A 20,002-nucleotide genomic window follows, 5' to 3' on the forward strand; every position below is an offset into this window, starting at 1 on the left:
TTTAAAATCTTTTCATGTGTGCCAGACTCGGGAACGAGAACAAATCATTTGTTGTAATCAGTAAGAACACATGTACATCTTTTAGTTTCTGGAAGGTTTATAGAAAAAAAAAAGAGAAAGAAAATACACAACATCATAAACACGTTGTTTATCTGGTGTGACATAATGGACAAATAATGTTTTGCAACACATTTTTCAAGTACTTTAAAGAAGAAGATGCAAGAGGGAAATAAACAGCACTTCGATCTTGTGTTGAATATCATATGGCACAAGTCTTTTTAGGTGAAGGGAGGTGGTAACAGGAAATTTCTTTTAAGTATATTATAAACAGTATGCTACAAAAGCTTATACTAACAAAGACCACGTAAACCTGAGAAATGTCATAGGTAAAGCAAGGCAGAGTCTAGTACTGGGAGTATTTGAACTAAAAGCACTGGTTAAGTATTAAAAAGAAGAATGGAATCCACTGTGAAATATTCACCTCTTCCCCTTATTCTTCACATTTCTAACTTATGTATATGATTTCCTTAAAATATTAAGTTTCTACAAAATGTACATTCTGTCGCTGATATTCATGGTTAAACCCATAAAACTGTACACATCTGTTTTCATTGCCAACAGTGATTGGGATGGTCAAATGTGACAACACTGAGGTTGCAGGCAGACCGACGAGCTTAAATGGTGTAGGACTGATACAAATATTACATGGAAACTTAAAGAAAGCCCTTAGAAATGTCATGTTTGCACTTTCTCAACATTCTGACCACTGAAACCGAAAAACTCTTAACTTGTGGAGAGCTTGGGATGCACACAGTTCACTGAAACTGCTTGAATACCAGCATGAGGCAACTTAGGGGCCACTAAGACACAATAATACATGAGGCCTCACAGCACGTGGTGACTCTGGTGAAAACGTGACCATCAATTAAAAAACGTCAGACCATGTTGGAGCAAATCAAACCTGTGTAGGAGCAGTGGAATACGCCGACGATAGCTTTCTTCAGGCAGACGGATATTCCACTACTTACACGTGGAGAGTGATAACATTTATACAACAGCAGAGAGCATCCATATTCTCTTCAAGAGCAAGGGGAAGAACGTCTGATGATTTATTTTCAGCACACCAAGCTTTCTTAATTAACTGGAAAATCAACATTGATAAAAACATTATATAAGAAGAAACATTCTCCATCTTTGGGGATCCAAAACCAGGATCAAAAGATTTCATCTCTGTAAAAAAAACGTGTGCACATGTGCTACGCAATGTAAACACTACAGGGATTCTTTTCCTTTGGGATTTCTTCAAGTCTGTGGTGTCTGTGAGACTTGAACAGCTTTTTGTTCACTGATGAGGGGATGAGGTAATGTGTCAGCAATGCACGGCACACTTTCTCCACTCTGGAAGTCTGAAGGAAGTTGTAACATCTACTGAGTCCCTCCAGGTGGAGTCTAGAGTAACATGTAACCCCTGCTTACCCCGAGACAGTCTCCAAACTCTGGCTCTTTCAGGGCTTATTGCTCATGGGTGTGGCAGGGTCAGGACTGCCCTGGCTCTGGCTCCTGTTACAGTTTGCCTTGTTTCAGCCTCTCTATGTGATGACATAACTTAAGCGCTGGCCCTAGTTTCAGTCCCATGTACTTCATGATCATGTCACTCCGAAGCAGCATCAGGGCTTTCCCATCAATCTCCTGCAGAAACAAATGCGAGTTACTCTTGTTATTATGACCCCGAGGACAAAGCTGAAGCTTAAAAGGTTAAGTGTATATAGTAAACATTGTTAAAAATGAGTGAACTTACATGTTTTCTGAATAGCTCAGCATGAGGTGCTAATGCCGTGGGGTCGGCATCCCTGACAAACTGCATGACCTCTTCGATGGACCAGGAGGAGGGGTTTTTACTGGGCAGCTTCAGACTCTCCCGCTCAGACACCAGAGCTTCTGGACCTGTGGTGGAGCTGGCTGCTGCAGACACACACACACACACACAATGAACAAATGAAACATCGGTGCACGGCGCTGAGTAGAATACTTGATAATAATCGAGCATCTGCCATCTCCTTCCACAAGTTCTTTATGTACCTTCGACTCGTCTGTGAGGCTGCGTGGAGTTGAGCTCTGCGGGGTTTGAGGAATGGCGGCGTACTGGTGTGCTGTTACCATGGTGGTAGAGGCTGCTGGCCTGGGAGTGGTACTCCGAAGAACTCCGCGCAGTCTGAGGTCGAGGGGTCATGGAGTTGGAAGCAGAGTCCATGTAGCGCTGCTCCTTTATTAGGCCGTTCTCCTCGTGAGGCAGAGTCTCTGCTGAGAGAGAAAAACACAAGTGACATTAAAATGTTATTCTGCAAGATAACTTTTAACTGCCTTTTATACAAATGACCATGGCCAGTCAGACAAAGCTGACGCGATAACTAACTGGTTATATACACTGAGACTAACACTAAAGATTCAGGACATGTTGACTTTCAGCACCAGATTGCTACATGGTCAGAATCAGACTGTCTCACTGAAACAAGTGTAATACTTTCACCAACACGTTTTCAGTTTAACTCCTCGGGCCAGTTACATTTTTGACTTGTCACGCTAAGGTTATGAAATGTAAAATAAACACAACTTTATATGTAAATGAGCAATGAGAGCACTAGTCTGTTGTTAACTGTTTAGTGTGAAGTTTAAATAACAAGAGGACGTCTTTGTTTTTCACTGAGGGCAAGAGGGTTTCTGAAACATTATTTATTATTATTAATTCACTAGTATTTCTAACACAATAAGATGGAGGGGGGATTAGGTAACAGCAAGATATTTAGTTTCAAGTGTTTATTCTGGAGAATAAAAACTTTCTGCAAAGTGAGCTGTACCTTCTGAAGGGTGGGCTTCAGCACGTAAATGTTTGGGAGACAGAGGGGCGGCATACGGTGGAGAGACTCCAGACAGGCTGCGTTTACTGGCCCGTGCCAGAGAGGGAGTGTCGAACGCTTCTTCTTTCACTGTAACACAGACACAAGGAAAGACAAGTTCTAACACGTGAACAAATAAAGAAGACCAGGTACTACGTGTGTCGTGGACGCACTGTCCATGTGACCCAACTCTCAGTGAGCGTAGCTTTACCTGACTTGTTCCTGTCGTACGCGGCGTAGTGGCTGAACGGCTGGCTGCTGAACAGGTTGTCACACTGCAGATGACGACACATGGACTCCAGGAAGCGCAGCACGAACGAAGCGCTGGAGGCTGATGGAAGTCTGACCGCACGAACTCCTCCATCTGCTCTCACTAGGACGACAGACGACACGTTTTAACGCTCCATCAGTCACCACGTGCAGCCGTCTAATGCGACCATTTCTCACCCTGCGTCCAACACTGAAACTATGCATACGCGTCCCTACCTTTAACAACCTCTCCTCCTCCTGAGTCGCTCTGCAGAGCACTGAGCAGGACTTTGGGCTGGTATGCGCAGTCTATACATGACTGGACCACCTGCTGCAGCACAGCATTAACCGGCCCTGGGCCAAAGTGGTCTGGCAGATGCTGCATCTGCTTCCTGTCCAGGTGGGGACCACAGTTTCCATGCTTGTTCACGTACACACACACTGAAACAACACAAGAAGTCCGTTAGACATTTTAAATCTGAGCAGTTTGATGCGGCAGCTACCTGAGGGTAAATCCTTACCGGTTGAAACCACTGAGTTGAGGCTGGGGGGGCCTTCTTGTGGGACCTGGATGCTGGACAGCTGTGTTGGGTTTTGGAGGAGCTTGGACTTCCTCTGAAAAATACACAATCATTTGCAGACACGTTAACAGGGAATAGTGAGATAAAAACATATCATAAAATTGATTTGAATATATGTATATATAAATATCTATCAGAGCCTCACCTTGCTTCCAGGTTTGGGGCCTCTCTTCTTGTGGACCCGGGGAACAAGTTGTGTGTTCTCGGGGACTGTCCCGTTCTGGGCGGCTGCTGCCTCTGCCACAGCTTTGAGCAGAGCGAGGGTCTCGCTCTTAGGCCGACGGCCTCTTACGCCCTTCCTCACGGGCAAAGTGGGCATGGGGTTGGGGAGTCTGAAGGACGACTGCATGGAGCGCCTGCTGGGTTTGGAGGGCGACGCCGGCAGAATCTGCAGGTTCTTTGGCAGAGTGACTGCAACAACAGCACGAGGAGAGTCAGCGATGATGACTCCAAACACTGATTTAACATCATCACAACACGACATGAGGAACATGACAGCCGTGGGAATAATACCTAGCATATAATGGCCCACTTCATAATAGGAAGAAAATACACATAGATACAGTATAAACATAAAAGACACATGGTCCTGGCTTGAACTACACAAAGACTTGGTTGGATAGATTTATCTGTTCATCTGTCAAAGAAAAATATATTAAAGCTGAAGAATGGTTTACAACTGGTGCCATCACTGCACAGGCTCTCTGGGATAATAAGGAAGACAAAGTGTGTGTTGTGATCTCTAATCAACACAGTGTTCAGCATGGTTTATGGAGGACAGGAATAAAGTGAAGTTAAAGAGACGGTCTGCTGCCAATCTGGGTTTGGACAGATCACGTCCTAAAGCTTCAACTTCTCCTTCGTTTATATCTTCAATTCACATTTACAGTAACTCCCTATTGAAAATAGCACTGCTACAATTAAAGCTACATTATAACGTAGTATAATGATGTAAAACCAAACAGTCAAGCAAAAGCATAAATGTTTACTGATTCCAGATGAACATGTGCGATTTTGTTGCTTTTCTCTGTGAAACTAAATTGAATATCTTTGGTTCTCATCTAAATAGCTACTCTCAATTAAACACTACACTCTGAGAAACAAACCGTACCCATGATCACAAGATTAATCAATAAAAATAATAACTGGTTGCTGTCACAGATAGCAATACTGACTGTTTCCCTTCTTTTATATACAGAATGTTAGGTCATATATGCAGAAAAGAAACAAGAAAACTGAATAATTCACACAGAATGGGACGGCAATGTAGAGAGAGAAAAGCAGCAACACACCATCTGGTGGAGTACACACACTTCTCAGCAATAAATGGACAATGAGCAGAAAGGGCTCTTCATATCCCCTCCTAATCTTTAAGGGTGTATTAAAACACACATGAGCAGATAAACAGACAAATAGATGAAAAGGAAAAGTGAAGTAGGGATGGAAATCTTTCGTGTGTTTTGTGTTCGTTCGTCTCATCCTCTCCTCTGTGAGCCTTAGACACACACATGGTGCAGCAGAGACTGGACCGAGTAGCTTCTATGTAAACATATTTTTTTCCATGTAAACAGCCACGACGTGAAGAACATAAATCCTCCCCTTGCGTCCATTCCTCCCACTTGTAATCCCGCCCGCTCCATCCCACCCACCTAACAGAGACACACAAACACGGCCGCCCCGCTCCGTACTGTAAGTCTGAGTTGTCTCGGTGCTTGTGATCAGCCTGAACGTAGTCACGGCCTATCAAGAAGGCCACATTGAAAACAGCGCGCTAAACTTGTTACTAAGCAACCCTCAATGTCAGTGCAGCCGCTGACGGCAGCACAGCGAGCACGTTGCATGTGGCGAGACACAATATAGGAACCCTGATCAGAAAAACGTCACAAGCTTAAAATCCTAAATGGAATGACATAGAAGCCTTTCAGAAAACGTGTGGAGTGGAAATAAAACCCACTACGTCATCAGCACTTCAACAGCTGCTCTGCCAAAACCACCAAGAAGAAGTAGATCAGGCACCTGTTAAAATGAGGCTGTGTATATTTTGCTCTGTCAGAATGAGCCATAAGACAAGATGATAAATGTTAATTGTGTTTATATTTGTCTGGCTGTGGGCGTGATTTCCTTCCTTAGAGAGAGGGAGTGGTCGCACTGCAACTAAATGGCCAAAACATTGATTACAAACAACAGCATCTGCCTCAACCCTGATTGTTTACATCTCCCGAGTCTGGAGCACGGAGCAGATTTCTGCTGCCACCTAGAGGATAGAACTTACCACTGTTGCCTGGTGGCTGGAGGCTGTGTTTAGTGAGAGAGCACCAGCCCACAGGAAAGATGTCCCGGGAGTCGTACTTGCACCAGTAATCAAAGGCGCCTCGCCAACCGTCGAACATGATGAAGACCTCGTCGCCTTTCACTTCTCCGATGGTGGCGGGGCAGATGAGATACGGATTCTTCTTGTCCACCGCCTCCAGCTTCATGCCTGGCTTAAAGTTATTCTGGGGGGGCCTCAGAGGTTCCTGGAAAAAAAAAGAAAAAAAAAAAGAAAAATCCTCACTGCGAGTGCTGCCAATGCGCTGGTGCCACAGTGTTTGGATGTGAATGTTTTCGAAGCTTTTCAAAGGTGTTACAAACCTTTTTAAAGGCTGTAACTGGAGCCATCTCTGCTCCATTTAAGGTTCTCAGCAGGAACATGGGCCAAGAGGAGGCGTTCATCCGAAATCCTGGAGGAGAGAATTTCAAATCGACAACTTTCAACTGGCAGTGGCATCTGTTTAATCTTTTTTTTTTAACCAATTCTTCTCTCAAACAGTGTGTTGCTTTTTGATTCCTATCGACTAACAGTAATTCCTTAAATTAATTTTAGTTACAAGACACTTTACTGCTGAGAAAAAAGCTAAACAATGAAGACAGACATACTCCTTAAATAGTTCTAAACACTGTGCTCCTCTCCCCCTCTTACCCAGTGGCGGCTGCAGCATATCTCCGTTCTTCTCACATGTGCCGATAGGCTGGATATCAGAGGAGTCCACCAGTCTCCAGAAGTCATTACTGTTGTCGCTCCCGTCCAGGCGGAGGCGCAGACGAACCCCGGTTAAACCCATCACCGTGGCGATGCAGACCGAGGTGGAGTTACGTGGGTCGTGGGCTTCGAGCTTCATTCCCACCTTGAAGTCGTTGGACGGTGGGACTCGAGCCTGCAGGTGAAAAAAAAAGTGTTTGGTTTTGGCGGAACAACATTTCAAAACCTTATGCAACTTCCGCTGCAAAGACAAATAGTGCGATTGTGATACTGTGAACAATGTGAGGAGGCTGGTGATGCATTGAAAGTCATGAACACTGAATGTCTGAGTAAGAGGACAAATCCAGGGGAGTTTACTGGCAGAAAGCTACAGAGGCACGTTAACCCAGTGTTGCCACTTGTTTAAAACACTTGTTTGAGAATGAACAAATCCTGACTCTGCTGAAACCACCACAGTCACCGACTGAATCAGACTGTGTTAGAAGCGGAGATCCCATCGCTTGTGGCCGAGAGCATTGTTGTCAGCGCGTTAAAGACACAGGAACAATCCTAATCTCTTCTCTCTGTTGTAAATTATAGGCTGCTCAGACACTGGCGTTATAAAGAGGTCATTCAATGTGCTTGTTTAGCGCTCAACTAAGTCTAGCAGCTTTGACTAGAAACAGACTGAACGCTCTAATGAAACGTCTGAATCAATGCGGTTGAGTCAGGGATTCATTTAATTATTGTGCTATGAAGTCTCTTCGAATGATGATACATCCGCCCATTGTTGTACTTCAAAGGTGCATGAGAACACTAACACTGACAAAAGTGCATTCAAACTATAAATGAAGGAATTAGCTGGGATGAGGAGTAAAGGAAGACATTATTTGACATTATTAGTCGCTGTCTGAACAGGTAAAATGTACTGATATAATCTACTCTATAATCTAATCTGATATAATATAAACTTTATTAACTTCTGTCCCAGAGACAGGGACAGAAAGCCCCCCCTCTTACTTTTCTTTAACATTTTTGGATATGAAGAAATGAACTAATCTTTGAACTAAACCTAACGTAAGCGCAGAATTAAATGCATAACCTTTATAATGTCACTGTAAACCTTCACTAATTCATTGTTGCCAGTAACCATGACTAAACATCCAATTTTAGCTTTAACTAGGACTCTGGATATGCACAGATTTTATCTGAGACTGGAGGTCTGCAAATGCTTACTCAACTCCTAAAAATATACTTCATTTACATTTCTCCAGACTAGGTCGGTATTCATGCAAATGACTTCTAGTAAATATTTAATGAATTCAGGAGAACATACCTGACGAAAACAGCTCGGTGGTGCTGGTGTAGATGAGGTCTCTTTTAGATATTCTTCCCAGCTGAAAGCATCTGAATAGAAACCGTACAAAGGCACATGTTATGAATGTAAAACAGACTGAAACGGCAGAGTTCAGGGTTTAGCTTATAAATTATTTTACTAAATCCAGTTAATAGCCTTGCACAGAACAGCACTATATATATATATATATTTAATGTCAGCGAAATCTCAAGATGAATCACTTGAAATTTCTCGTCCACTTACACCAACCAGACAATTGATTTTCTTGGTTATCATTTATGGAGAGAAAATCTCATTTTCGTGTTATATCTTTTCAAGAAGACGTTAAATCTACAGGTAAAGACCAGATGGTGCTTGCTCTATGAGGAACACGCCTCTTTGTTATGACGGCGCAGCATTAACAGAGCTCATGTAAACATAGCATAAAGAGACTAAGGGCTCATCTGATTAGGTAAACACAGCTCAGTGTATACAGCGCCGTCGAAAAACACAGATCCAGGGTCATCTTGTTCTAATTAACAAATTCAACTAAGTTGGATGAAGAAAAATCTTCTTGTATAACACCACACGACTATGCACATGTCAAAATAATGACGTTCTGATTATCGTTTTGGGACATGCAAATGCCTACATATCTTATATGGTCCTTTTAATCAGCATCCACATAAAAGCTTAAGTTAGACTCTCTAATCTGAATGATTTTAATATAGGAAAAGATAATCTTTTATAGATCCTGCAGAACAGCGTTGGTTAAAGCAGAAGAGGGGATAGACCAGTAACACATGATCAGTACAAAAAATCAGTACTGTATGTGCAGTACAAAAGTGTATGTAGGACTATATCGAAAACAACAAAACTAAGCTGAAACTAGGGCGACTGGTTTTGTTGGGTTTTCTTGAAGATGCCACTCATCCAAGTAGCTTGTTCAGTTTTAAATGACTGGCGGGGAGTTGGGTTCTCTGTTCATTGCTGTTTTTTTTAGAGTAGCCTTCATTAGAGAAAGACACTGTGATTGAAAGACATTCCTAAATGAAGTCCAGCTGCCTTTGTTTGGACATACTGTACCACGGCCTGGATGAAAACTTTCACAGACAAGGGATCAATTCTCTACAATACTAAAATAAGTACAAAGACCGCAAAAGTCAAATTTTAACATGGAGTTTAGAATTTAACATGGAGTCAAAATTTAACATAGCATGAGAACAAGAATGAGTTGAATGCAATAAAAAAAAATCACCTTTTGTCGTTGCAGGGGTTGTACCTGTTGGTGGAACTGTCCTCCCTGGTTTCTCTTTTTTGCCATCTTTGTGATCTAAAATGAAAGTAAATTTATGAATGAAACAGAATCATTACAAAATGGCAATACACGTTTCAACGACACACGAAAACTACAACTTTAATGAACTGAAATAATTTTTCCTCTTCCCAGAGATCACATAATGATGCTTGTGGCAAAGTTAGCCTCTGTTTTTTTTTTTACATTTGCATGAGTTTTAATGTGACAAATTTAAGTCTGAACACACATTTAAAAAAAAAAGAAAGAAAAAAAGAACGGATTTCATCCATTTGTGAAATGCTTTAGTAAAGCCCGAGGGCTGCCACAGCTGCTGACGGAGGCGCACAATATTTAACTAACTCTGAAATAATCTCTGTAACCTCATATTTGAATACAATTCAATAGAGAGACAAACAAAGCTGCACGCTACGAGGGCACAAACACAAGCGTCAAGCCGTGACTCCTTGCCTTTGATCGGAGTTTTCCCCATGGTGACAGATGACCAATGGTGACTCCTCTGTGGTGATAAACAAGGCGCAGGGTGTTCACCCAGTTTGATCTGTGACTGTGTGTCTTGGTCCTGAAATTGCAGGAGATAAAAACGCATGTTAAACAGACAAATAGCACATATTTTTCTTCAACAACTTCAGCGATCAATTGCTCTTCTGCTGATATAACCACTCACAACACTACCACAAACATTTACTATAAAGATTTCACAAAACCTACGCAACTATAGATGCTATGCTGTGTCTCAAAAGTTGATGTAAATGTTACAAACATAGAAACAGGTGATATTGGATCAGCTGTTGGAAAAAACAGTGGAACCTGGTGGTACGGTACAAGTTGTCTGTTATTTTTTTTTGTTTTTTTGCCAAGTAAAACATTTCAGAACCTCTTTCATGTACAGTAAAGCGGTTTTCCAGTAATGGACACTCCCACTGAGACAGGAAGCATGTAGGTTATTTCATGAGGTTCAGAGACAGGCCTGGTGTGCTGGGACAGCCCGGATGACACTGTGTGTCGCTGTGTGTACATTCCCTCCTGCATTATCCAAATTTATGCGATATACTAACGCCACTTGCGAAAGACAAATTGGAGAGCTTTAAAAGAAGCAGTTTTGTCTACCTATAGGGGTTGTGTGTAACGAAGAAAGCGGGACAGCGTGCCCTCAACTAAAATCCTAAACCTATATAATAAAAAAAAAAAAAGCACGATCAAGGGAAGAATTGGCCGCGGTGGATGACCGACTACTATAATGAAACCAAGGCTACTTGAGCCTACACAACGTTGATGTAACGTCCATGACTTTGGTATTACCCTCGACACACGCCGTTATAACTTAGTAGAAACGTCGCCTCGTGCTCAGAAACAATTTATTAGCACATTTCCCAGTGGTTTTAATCTCCAACTTAAACGTCTCGTCCTGCCTGTGTCCCCTCAGCCCTTTAATGAGAACTTGGTAACAGCTAGCGAGGCTAAATGCCGAGGCAGGTAGCTACAACATTTCTTTAAACATGAGGTTCCGCTTATAACTGCTGTTGTTTTTTCTTTATTATTATTACTATTTTAAACATAATCTATTTGCTCTCCGGTGTTGTATCGGACGTGTACCAGTACCGGGGGGCCCAATGTTGACAACAGGAGCAGCTTGGTTTTGCTCGCTACCGCTGTTGGCTAATAACTGGGTTGGCTAACCTTAGCGTTAACGTTAACACTGTAAGAGCAGTTTCCTCCCTATTTATCCGGGACAATTACACACAACCGGGGTCGACCAGCATCGACCGACAATTTTCCGAAACTCTGCATCATTTATTCTGAACAACAAACTTACAAGTGCCGTCTTTTTTTCGAGTGAAGGTCCACTTTTTTCTATTCGTCAGCTGCCATTTTTTCACGAATGTAGTGTATGCTTACACGCATGTAATTTATGCCAAAGATAGTGTTTGTGAGCCGAGCACACGCGAGCTGGGAAACGAGGACCGTCTGGATTCAGAAGGTGTAGTGCGAGCAGCCAATGAGTTGTTGCGTCATTCACAGCGACAGCCAATCAGAGCAGTGTTTACTCAATCTATCCAATCGGCGTCTGGACTGGGTTGGCTGTAATTTAGGATTCCAGAAAGTCATAGGAGTCACCCATTATACTTTTTTCCCCCTTCTTTGCAAGGGTTTTCTCATCGATCTACGCTGTGGTTCAAAATTGCTAAAAAATTGTAAACAAGAAAACAGAATTGCAACATAATAACTCACCCGGACAACAGATACACTCTGAAATAAATAAAGGAAGCAAGGGACTGCTGTTTTTTTCAAAGTAACATGAGGAGGAAGCCGCTCCACTGGCCAAAATTATGTAACCTATAACGCACGCTAATGATACAATAGATACTAAAAAAATAAATAAATGAACCAATGGAGATCGAACTCGTATACGCCTACAAATATTATTATATAATAAATATCACTGATTTCAGAGCGGAATGTAATATTTAGATAAATCAGACCAACATATTGATCTGGGTAAAAGGGGAAATTAGCTTCGTTTAACAACAGGTAATTCAAACAAAAGGTTGCGAAACTGTCTGGCCTTGTAGGCTAAATATAAAGTGTCGTACCAATTAAAATGAGGAGTAGTGCGTCATCACATTAGCCACATGTCTCACAATCACTGTCCCATTTCGGTTTCATGTGTTTTCCCCACCCACAGTCTTTCCATAAAGTCTGTTTTACCACTGTCAAGTCCTCTAATGCGTAAAGCAGATCACTGCTAAGAACCCAGTTTAGCCCCAACTATAGTGAAGAAACAGGACACCTTTGTATATTATTTTATTTCTAAACGAATCAGTATGGTTTCCCATCTTTCATGCTTTCATGCACTCTAGCTCAAAATAGTCTGTATGAAAGTGGTGAAATGCGAAAGCCCATTTGCTCAAGTAGCCTAAAATAACCCAATTAAGGACAAATGTAACACACTTCATTTCCATTTAGCTGCTTTAAACTTCTAGCCTAATTCAACTCTTGAGGATCTGTTGACATTTTTCTCCAGTCTGACAGTTAAAGTTGCTTTTCTTTTGAGTTTCTGTCATTTTATAAAATGTGACTTTAGTTCCATTAGTTCCATCTTTAGCTACACTTAAACGCACCATAATGATTTATTGATACATCTACTGTGATTTAACTCAGGAAGTTAGCATATCCTACTTTTCCCTCTGACACCTTACATTTTGTTGAACTCATTTACATACAGGATTGGAGCTGCTTTAACAGGGACACTTTAAATATCTGGCATTGGTACTTCTGCTTAAGTAGAGGATGTGCATTTCTCCTCCACCACTGCTGAACTTGTGGTTATTCATTTTCACTGGCTTTGCATTTTCCTTTGTTTCTTCTCCAGTACGTTACAGGAAGTCTGCATCAAGCGGCTGTTCAATAGCTCTGCCTTCTCTACTTTCATCAAATTATATGATATTTCTATGGTTGGTGATGATATGTATTTATGAATATAATATTTTAATGTTACATAAAAAAAGTGAAAGTTGAATCAAAATAAAAAAATATGTATATATAGATTTGTAGACGTATCTGTGTTAGGATGCAGCAACGTCTGTGAAAATTGAGTTAATGTTAATGTTTCCTCTTTTTTCATGAATCATAATTTGTATATTTATAGAATAGAAATTTGATCAATTAATTGATATCTAAAAATGGAATGGTTAAGTTGTGTAATTATATATATATATATAAACATATTTTAAAATAGAATCAAAGGTTTTCCCTTTAATTCTATTTTTCATTTGACTTTGTGACTTTTCTTTTCTTTTTTCTTTTTTTTACACAGTGTCTGTTATGTTTCATCATATCAAGAATAATTTTATGGCTGATAGAACAACTTCTTCCTTGTTAACAAGGTCTCCATAACCACAGTGATATTTATGTGATCTGTGCTATTATGATTTTGCTTTCTGCAGGAAAGAAACAATTCTTTCAAATGGGTCACGATACAGGCAATTATGTCATTTTTTTTAACTTATTAATCAGAGATGGGTTTGAAGTTAGATTCAGAAATGCTTTTGGCCTTTGGCCTCTCTTAGAGAGATAACTGAGCGTTCAAAAATAAGGATCCCTAGCATTTAGTCTGAAAAACATTGCAAATTAGTTTTTAGTAACATTCCAAAATGTGTCCTAAGATACAACCCGTATTTTAGTAATTTGACCTTTTAAAAAGTAATAATAATTATACAAAAAATATACAAAGTACTTTCCTTGCGTACAGAGGCTAACTCACATGCACCTTGTGTGGAAATTATGTTCTTAATCACTAGTTTTAAGTAAATATAACATAACCACAGAGAGTATGTACAGTGTTTGGCTGACAGGTGAAAGGCTATCTTTGCTGCTGTGGCTCTCGTTCATTATCACTGTAACAGGCAGTGATTGTGTTCAAGATTCAAGATTCACGATCACTTTATTATTGTTTTGTCCAAGCCTCAAGGAAACAGAGAACATAAATATGGCCAGACATAGACATAAGAGTATGAGTCAAGGAGAAAAAATAGAATGAGACAAAAATAAAAAAAAAATAGTGAAAGAATGAGGTAGTAAGTTACAAGGAAACAAGAAATGAGTATGGCATGTTGTAATCAGTATGGCAATACTTGAGCCAGTGCCAACCATAGAAGTAACAGCACGAATCCCCTAATGTCATCAAGTTAATTTTGATTTTTTGATATCAAATATTTAACTTAATGTCAAGTTAAATATTAAAAAAAAGAAAAAGAAGAAAAAAAAGATTTATCCTAATAGTTCATCTTATTGAAAGACAAACTCTGACTCACCCAAGACAAATATTTGCAATACCCTCCTATACGCCTCCTCAGTTTTAGGTGAGTCCTGTGGGTGGCAGTATTGGTTAGCACAAACACTGAAAAAGTTGTGTTTTTAGTCAATTATTCATTTGCTCTAAACCTTAGTGTAATGGATGAAGGAGCTTCACCGCCAGTGTGCTTTTTTCTAATTGCTCTGTATAGAATATGTAGTCAGGGTGCTCTGAAGTTTCTATCCATTATAGCATAGAGTACATAAGGGATATATGACTCCTATTCACCAGCAACACGTTCAATGACCAGGTTTTACAGCCCTCTTGATATTCACTCCAGATGACAGCTGATTTAATTTTATATTCGAAAAAGTCCCAGTGACAAAGAAAGCTTCCCAAAGCAGCGTCTGAGCGGAAATAAATCCAGATCCATTATCTGCAGATAATGAAGTTGTGCATGATTGTTTGATTATTTGTATAATGGGTGAAGATTACTGATGTCAAGGGACATTTTAAGCCTTCATTACACGCGTTTTTCCTCAGAGAACCTGCAAACTGCGTGCGTCGTGGGAAGGAAAAACAGTGTGGAAATGTCACTAAACTATGCGATAAACTCTTTACCCGTGACCACGACGAGGTGTGAACTAATGCTGCCCTCGAGCAAGGCACCAACAACGTCTCCCCATCCCAAATTCTTGCCTTCTGGTTGTGTGTGTTTTTTCCTCACCTCTGACATCTTATTGATGATTTCTAACAGCTCACTTGTAGTCTGGGGTGGCCTTTTGGCTAAAGTGGGCTATCACACTCAAAACAGGTTGTGATTTTTTTTCCTTTTTTTTTTGTGAATTATATAATTGAGAAATTAGAACAACAATATCCCACCTCAGACCGCAACACGGCGTCCTCCCCTTTGAAGCGGTCCCGCTCCCTGATTGGTCCAAAGCGAGGGGGCGTTGGAAGGAAAACAAGCGCTCCGAGGCTTCTCATTGGCCGCCGCCACGTCACTCCAACTGTTGCCTGGCGATGAGCTTGCAGCTTGTCAACCGCACGATCCAGTTACTGTAGCTGCCTGCTGCAATGAAAATATCCTCGTTGGTGGGTGGATATATGGGCCCGGTTCCATCATTTTTCCCCCCAAACAGTGACTGAGTGAGTAGTTTAATTTATATTTACGTGGCCGAAACTGCTGCTCTTTAAGTGCGACATGCGTTTGCTCACAACGGGCTCGTTAAGCAGGCATGCTTGGGGTTTGTTTTTGGCAGATTTTGTGTGTTTTGTAAATGAGACAGAGCACCAGGGAAACACAACTGTCTGAGTAATAACGTAACCGAGCGGGGTACGTGCTAGAAAGCTGACGTTTTGGGCCAATTTTGCACGAAGTTGGGCGTCAGTGTTATGTGTGACTTGTTGGATTTATTGCTGCTGTGCACTGGAAATGTGGGAACTACATTCATTGTATGTGGGCAGTCGCTGCTGACACACACACACACACACACACACACACACACACACACACACACACACACACACACACACCACAGACCACAGTTCCTGCTAAAAACAATGATTTGACAGTCACATTTGTCCCTGGTGTGTGTGTGTTCAGTTGCTTGTTAGGGATGTGAGAGATTTATAATTAGAAGCAACAGGGCAAGGGCATGTGATACATTCACCCACACAGCAGCAGTAGTTTTTAATCCCACTGTAAACCCTTCTGCTAATTTTGTACGATTCTCATATGTGTATGTGTGTGCAGTGAAATCATCTTAAAAAATCAGTGACGCTGTGAGCAGCATCTCCTTATTTATTTTTTTTTTTGCAGAAACTCTCTCAGCAGACAATGGTCGTGCAGTGGAAGATGTTTAAATATCCCGTATTGTGAATTCCACGAACTCAGTCCATTACCACGCATGAGTCATTCTGTTGATAACATACACACGATCCACAGCGACGTCCACTGCATTCCTGCTCACATTAGCCTTGGAGGTGTGGGCCCGGGGGCTAAAATCTGCCCTGGAAAACAATATGCTGCGTGTCACCCCGTGTAGGCTGCGAGCTGGAGAGCCGAGTGAAGCTCAGTGACACGCTCGTGCTTAAAAATAATAGGTCACTGAAGGCATTTTCTTCCCGAGGAGACAGGTGTGTGCGTGAGTTTGGTCTTGAGTCGTCCTGTTTAAGTTAGCTTATCAGTTTACCTGCGCTGAAGGGCTCGGTGCTGAGTAAGATAAGGGAGTAACAGACCACACACAGCAGCGTTTCGTGCCCTGGGAGACGGAGTTTATTTTGGTGCCGAGGTTTTTGCATAGTGATGAGCAGCTCCTGTGCCCACAGCGCTGTAGGAGACTGTGAGTGTGAGTAGGCTACGCGAGTCCTTGAGCTTTTGAGCAAGGAGAAGATGAAATGGAGAAAAGTGGTATCTGGAGTCTTATCTGATTCAATAAGGGTAAAGCGTGTGTGGATACCAGAAGGAGACGCTTTGATCGCGTTCAGAATGCGTGTGTGACGCTGATTCACTCGCCTAAAAAGGTAGGAACGATTAGGAACTTCGATGAATGATGGGCATTTTTCACATCATCGTTAGGTACAAGGAAAACGATATGTATATCTGATGAAAAACGACACCGTTTAACTTCATTTAGTGCGGAGCTCATAGCTTGTTAAAACATTTGGACGATGTCTTCTGTTGCTCCAGAGGGGCTTTGTCAGGTCTGAGAAAACAACTCGGATGATGTGGATTGCCTTAGACTTGGCCAAAAAGCCTGTGTTATGATTCTCTCTAATGAAAAAATGAAATAGCACTAAATTCACAGTTCACAGATCACAATTTTTTTTTCTTTTTTTTTTTTGGACCTCATTCAGAGGACAAAAAGTGAAATATCACACCGTCTGCTGCGCCGATTTTCATCGTTTTTTTTTTTTTAACCCACCTTTCAAAAGTCCCTAGTATCATGTAAATATGCTGCATTTCCAGATATGCCCTTAAACCGAAGGAGCGCTTAGTTTGTGAGACGTAAGTGCCGTTTCTTGAGCTTAACAAATTCCTTTTGTTTGTTGCCGCGTGAGAACCAAGGTATTTCCCATCTTGCGGGGGCATCACAAACTGTTTTTCTTTTAAAGGTCAGCGAGGAGCATTCTTCTAATTTGCCTAAATATTTCTGCGCAGGTGAAGACGAGCCACTAGAGACGGCATGTGGCACATACTATGGCTTACAGCGGGCGCACGCCTCTCAGGAGCCGACAGCTGGCCGCCTCTTGCCATCCTGTAGCCGGGGCGTCTGTGTCTGAGCTCCACGCGCCTCACACAACACACCTTTTGACTTCATGAAGATCCCTGACATTGGTGATGTAATGAATAAATTTGAAGTCCTTGGGATTGTGGGTGAAGGTAAGAGAGTTTTTTGTACTTAAAATGGCATATAAGAAAAAAAAACAATTTTGTTCATTTTCAGTCTGTTTGTGGAGTCCAGCCTTCAGCTGCAGCCTTTCAGGCACACTTGGCGATTCGTGTTAGAGCTTTTCAGCGAGCAATCATTTGATTGTTTTTATCCAATTTGCCTGTGGAGCAGGGCCATTAAAAGCCTGATCTGTACAACCCAATAAGGTCAAGGGCAATTTATTTATCAGAAAGAATTTTGTGAAGATCTGAAGCTGGATGCTGTGACCCGAATTCTCACTCTTGTGCTGTTATTGTAGAAATGAAGATGTGGTTTAGGGGGATCTGATTGCATTGCAGTCAATATCGATGGGTCATGGTGATTTGATGGTTAAACTCCTCTGAAACGCTTCTCCCGGCTTTGCTTTTTCCTCGGGCCTCTTGGTCGATAGAAAGTGGCAGAAGCCCCGAGGTGAAGCCACCCACTTGTCCCAGTTTTTACACCCTTACTCCCACATCCTAGAAGTTTTATAATGTGTGTTTAATGTGTCGCTGGAAGACACAGGCAAACCTTGAGCTGGATTTCAGATGCTAAATATATGTCCACGTACGAGTTTGTCTGGAAGGACGTCAGCACTTTCAGTGCCACATTAAAGTAGAAGTGTTTCAGTCCGGCTCCAGTTGCTGCCTTTACGCGCATGGTGCAGTGCGCTCCGCTTTATTCGGCATCATAGATTTTCCCTCAGTGATCTTGAGGTCAGTCAATTTGGGTAAGTGCTGCATGTAGGCTCACACCAGCAATTAAAAATACACTGAATGTTATGTAATTATCTCCAGTTATTAATGGAGGATGTAATTCTGGTCGTTTTTCAAACATCCAAGATTTCATCTGACAAACAACAAGTGTGTAAAATTGGTGTCACCGGTGGTGCCAATTTGGCGCTAACAGCAAGTGTGGTTCAATCCTACACAGACGGCAAAACTAAATATTGTCATTTTAATAAAGAAGTCACACGGTAATCGGCCCCTTTCGTCAGCAGTGATCTGATTTTAAGCTGCACACGACATGGGCCTGTGCACAGCAGGACGCAGTAAAAGGGGTCATTTCCTGGCCGAGGAGTTGGAGATGTGCAGCCTATCGCCTGCAGCTCTTCATCTACGAGCTTATGGTGGCTGCCTCATCTTCTTCCATTACTCCCTGCAATGTTTTAAACATGTCCACTGGCAGAAAATGCCAAAAAAAAAACACTTGTGTTATTGTGGAGATGAATTCATTTTTTAGAGTTTGCACGTAGTTTCTGAGCTCACTCACAAAGCGCGTCACATTTCCAGTGACCACTCCATAATTAAAATCCACTCGTGTTTTGCTAATTGATCGCTGTTAACTGCATGATGTCGCAGCAGTAGGAAATACTTGGCTTGGACTGGATTAGCAGGAATCTCAGGAATGTCTCCGCGGGCGCCCAGTTTGTACTCATGCAAATATATGAATATTGCAATACTTTCACTAAGTGGAGTGGGTAGTAGTGTCTGTTGTGTTACATTATTCCGTAATAGACTTAACATTTAAATTAAAAATCTTTGAGATTGCCGCTATAAATTCATATTACCTAATTAACAGCACCCATCCATTTGCCCTTAATGTTTCATTTTCTGTTTAATGCTTTTTAGCAGCAAATTATGCAGATTCACAGTCTCTGCTGGTGCATCTGCAAGAAGGCGTTAAAGAATGATTTAGATACTCTCTAACGCATCACTAAATTGTTGAAATCGATGGTAGTTCATTTTAGAATGAATGAAATCGATCCACGGTATCAGTGATAATGTAAAATACATCTGTATCTACAGATACAGTTTTTTAAAGAGCGTCTAGTCTGTATATTTAATCTGGTGTGAATGTAAATACAGGATAGTTGCCTCTTGTTGAGGGCAGACAACTTCTTGTAGCGCTAATGTGCTTGTGAGGAGCACGGAACAGTTTGTCATATGTCTGCTCAGTCCAAGAATTCCTGTTGAACCCTCGGGGGATGAGTGTGTGACTGCCAGGGTCGATAACATCAGAACTACAGTAGCTCGCCAACACTTGTGTCCTACTTTCTGAACCACCTGTCCTTTCGTAGAGGGACGATGTTTTTCCTCAATTCATGTCAACGCATACAGTAAGAAGCGTCAAAATGATCACACAACGTGCCTTTCGCTCAGCTGAAATAAAGCGTCCTATGAAGCTTCTTGCACTTAATAGCTCATAAATCTGCGTATTTTCTCTATTAATGACTATCGACCATGCTGGGATTTTAATTACAGATCAACACTGCAGAGCTGAATTTGTGCTGCCCCATTTTTGTTTTAATTAATGAACATCTGTGTTTGAGGGAAAGAAATTAATTTAGCAGTTTTTAATGCATAAAAAAATGTAAATGCAGTGGTGGATTGCAGTTAATGCACTTTTGCATTTTTATTC

General features: G+C 41.5%; 2 protein-coding genes across 8 annotated transcripts in view; one reads left to right on the forward strand and one right to left on the reverse strand.

The window, feature by feature from the left end:
- Positions 1–85: 85 nt before the first annotated feature.
- On the reverse strand, positions 86–11,333 carry LOC125009376 (sex comb on midleg-like protein 2). 3 transcript variants are annotated; one of them, XM_047587292.1, is made up of 15 exons: positions 11,190–11,333; positions 9,824–9,935; positions 9,317–9,391; positions 8,059–8,129; positions 6,684–6,918; positions 6,356–6,444; positions 5,997–6,240; positions 3,870–4,135; positions 3,665–3,758; positions 3,381–3,584; positions 3,106–3,267; positions 2,856–2,984; positions 2,080–2,298; positions 1,799–1,962; positions 86–1,689 (listed from the first exon to the last, which is right to left on the reverse strand). In XM_047587292.1, the coding sequence occupies exons 2-15, from the start codon at positions 9,843–9,845 to the stop codon at positions 1,564–1,566; spliced, it is 2,100 nt and encodes a 699-aa protein (XP_047443248.1). In that variant the 5' UTR covers positions 9,846–9,935; positions 11,190–11,333; the 3' UTR covers positions 86–1,563. The 3 variants fall into 3 exon arrangements, with proteins under 3 accessions (XP_047443248.1, XP_047443249.1, XP_047443247.1); XM_047587293.1 differs by having other exon boundaries at positions 1,799–1,959; positions 2,080–2,301; XM_047587291.1 differs by having other exon boundaries at positions 2,080–2,301.
- Positions 11,334–15,185: 3,852 nt separating this feature from the next.
- Positions 15,186–20,002, forward strand: part of LOC125009648 (cyclin-dependent kinase-like 5) — a 38,602-nt gene continuing 33,785 nt past the window's right edge. Inside the window, exons 1-2 of one of the 5 annotated variants that reach the window (XM_047587767.1) lie at positions 15,186–15,317; positions 17,332–17,553. In XM_047587767.1, coding sequence (XP_047443723.1) covers positions 17,490–17,553 — 64 coding nt within the window. In that variant the 5' untranslated portion in view covers positions 15,186–15,317; positions 17,332–17,489. Of the gene's footprint in view, positions 15,318–15,828; positions 16,695–17,055; positions 17,179–17,331; positions 17,554–20,002 lie in introns of those variants that run through there. The other 4 variants (XM_047587769.1, XM_047587765.1, XM_047587770.1 and 1 more) reach the window with 4 other exon arrangements.

Source organism: Mugil cephalus, chromosome 6 (assembly GCF_022458985.1).
Source record: "Mugil cephalus isolate CIBA_MC_2020 chromosome 6, CIBA_Mcephalus_1.1, whole genome shotgun sequence".
In the NCBI taxonomy this organism is placed as follows: domain Eukaryota; kingdom Metazoa; phylum Chordata; class Actinopteri; order Mugiliformes; family Mugilidae; genus Mugil; species Mugil cephalus.

Excerpts from the sequence above, each read along its gene's own strand:
- LOC125009376 (XM_047587291.1), bottom strand. The coding sequence starts at position 9,845 with ATGGGGAAAACTCCGATCAAAG. Across the intron at positions 1,963-2,079 it reads GCCTCACAGACGAGTCGAAG|CAGCCAGCTCCACCACAGGT; the intron begins GTACATAAAGAA and ends GTGTGTCTGCAG. Across the intron at positions 1,690-1,798 it reads CTGAGCTATTCAGAAAACAT|GAGATTGATGGGAAAGCCCT; the intron begins GTAAGTTCACTC and ends TTGTTTCTGCAG.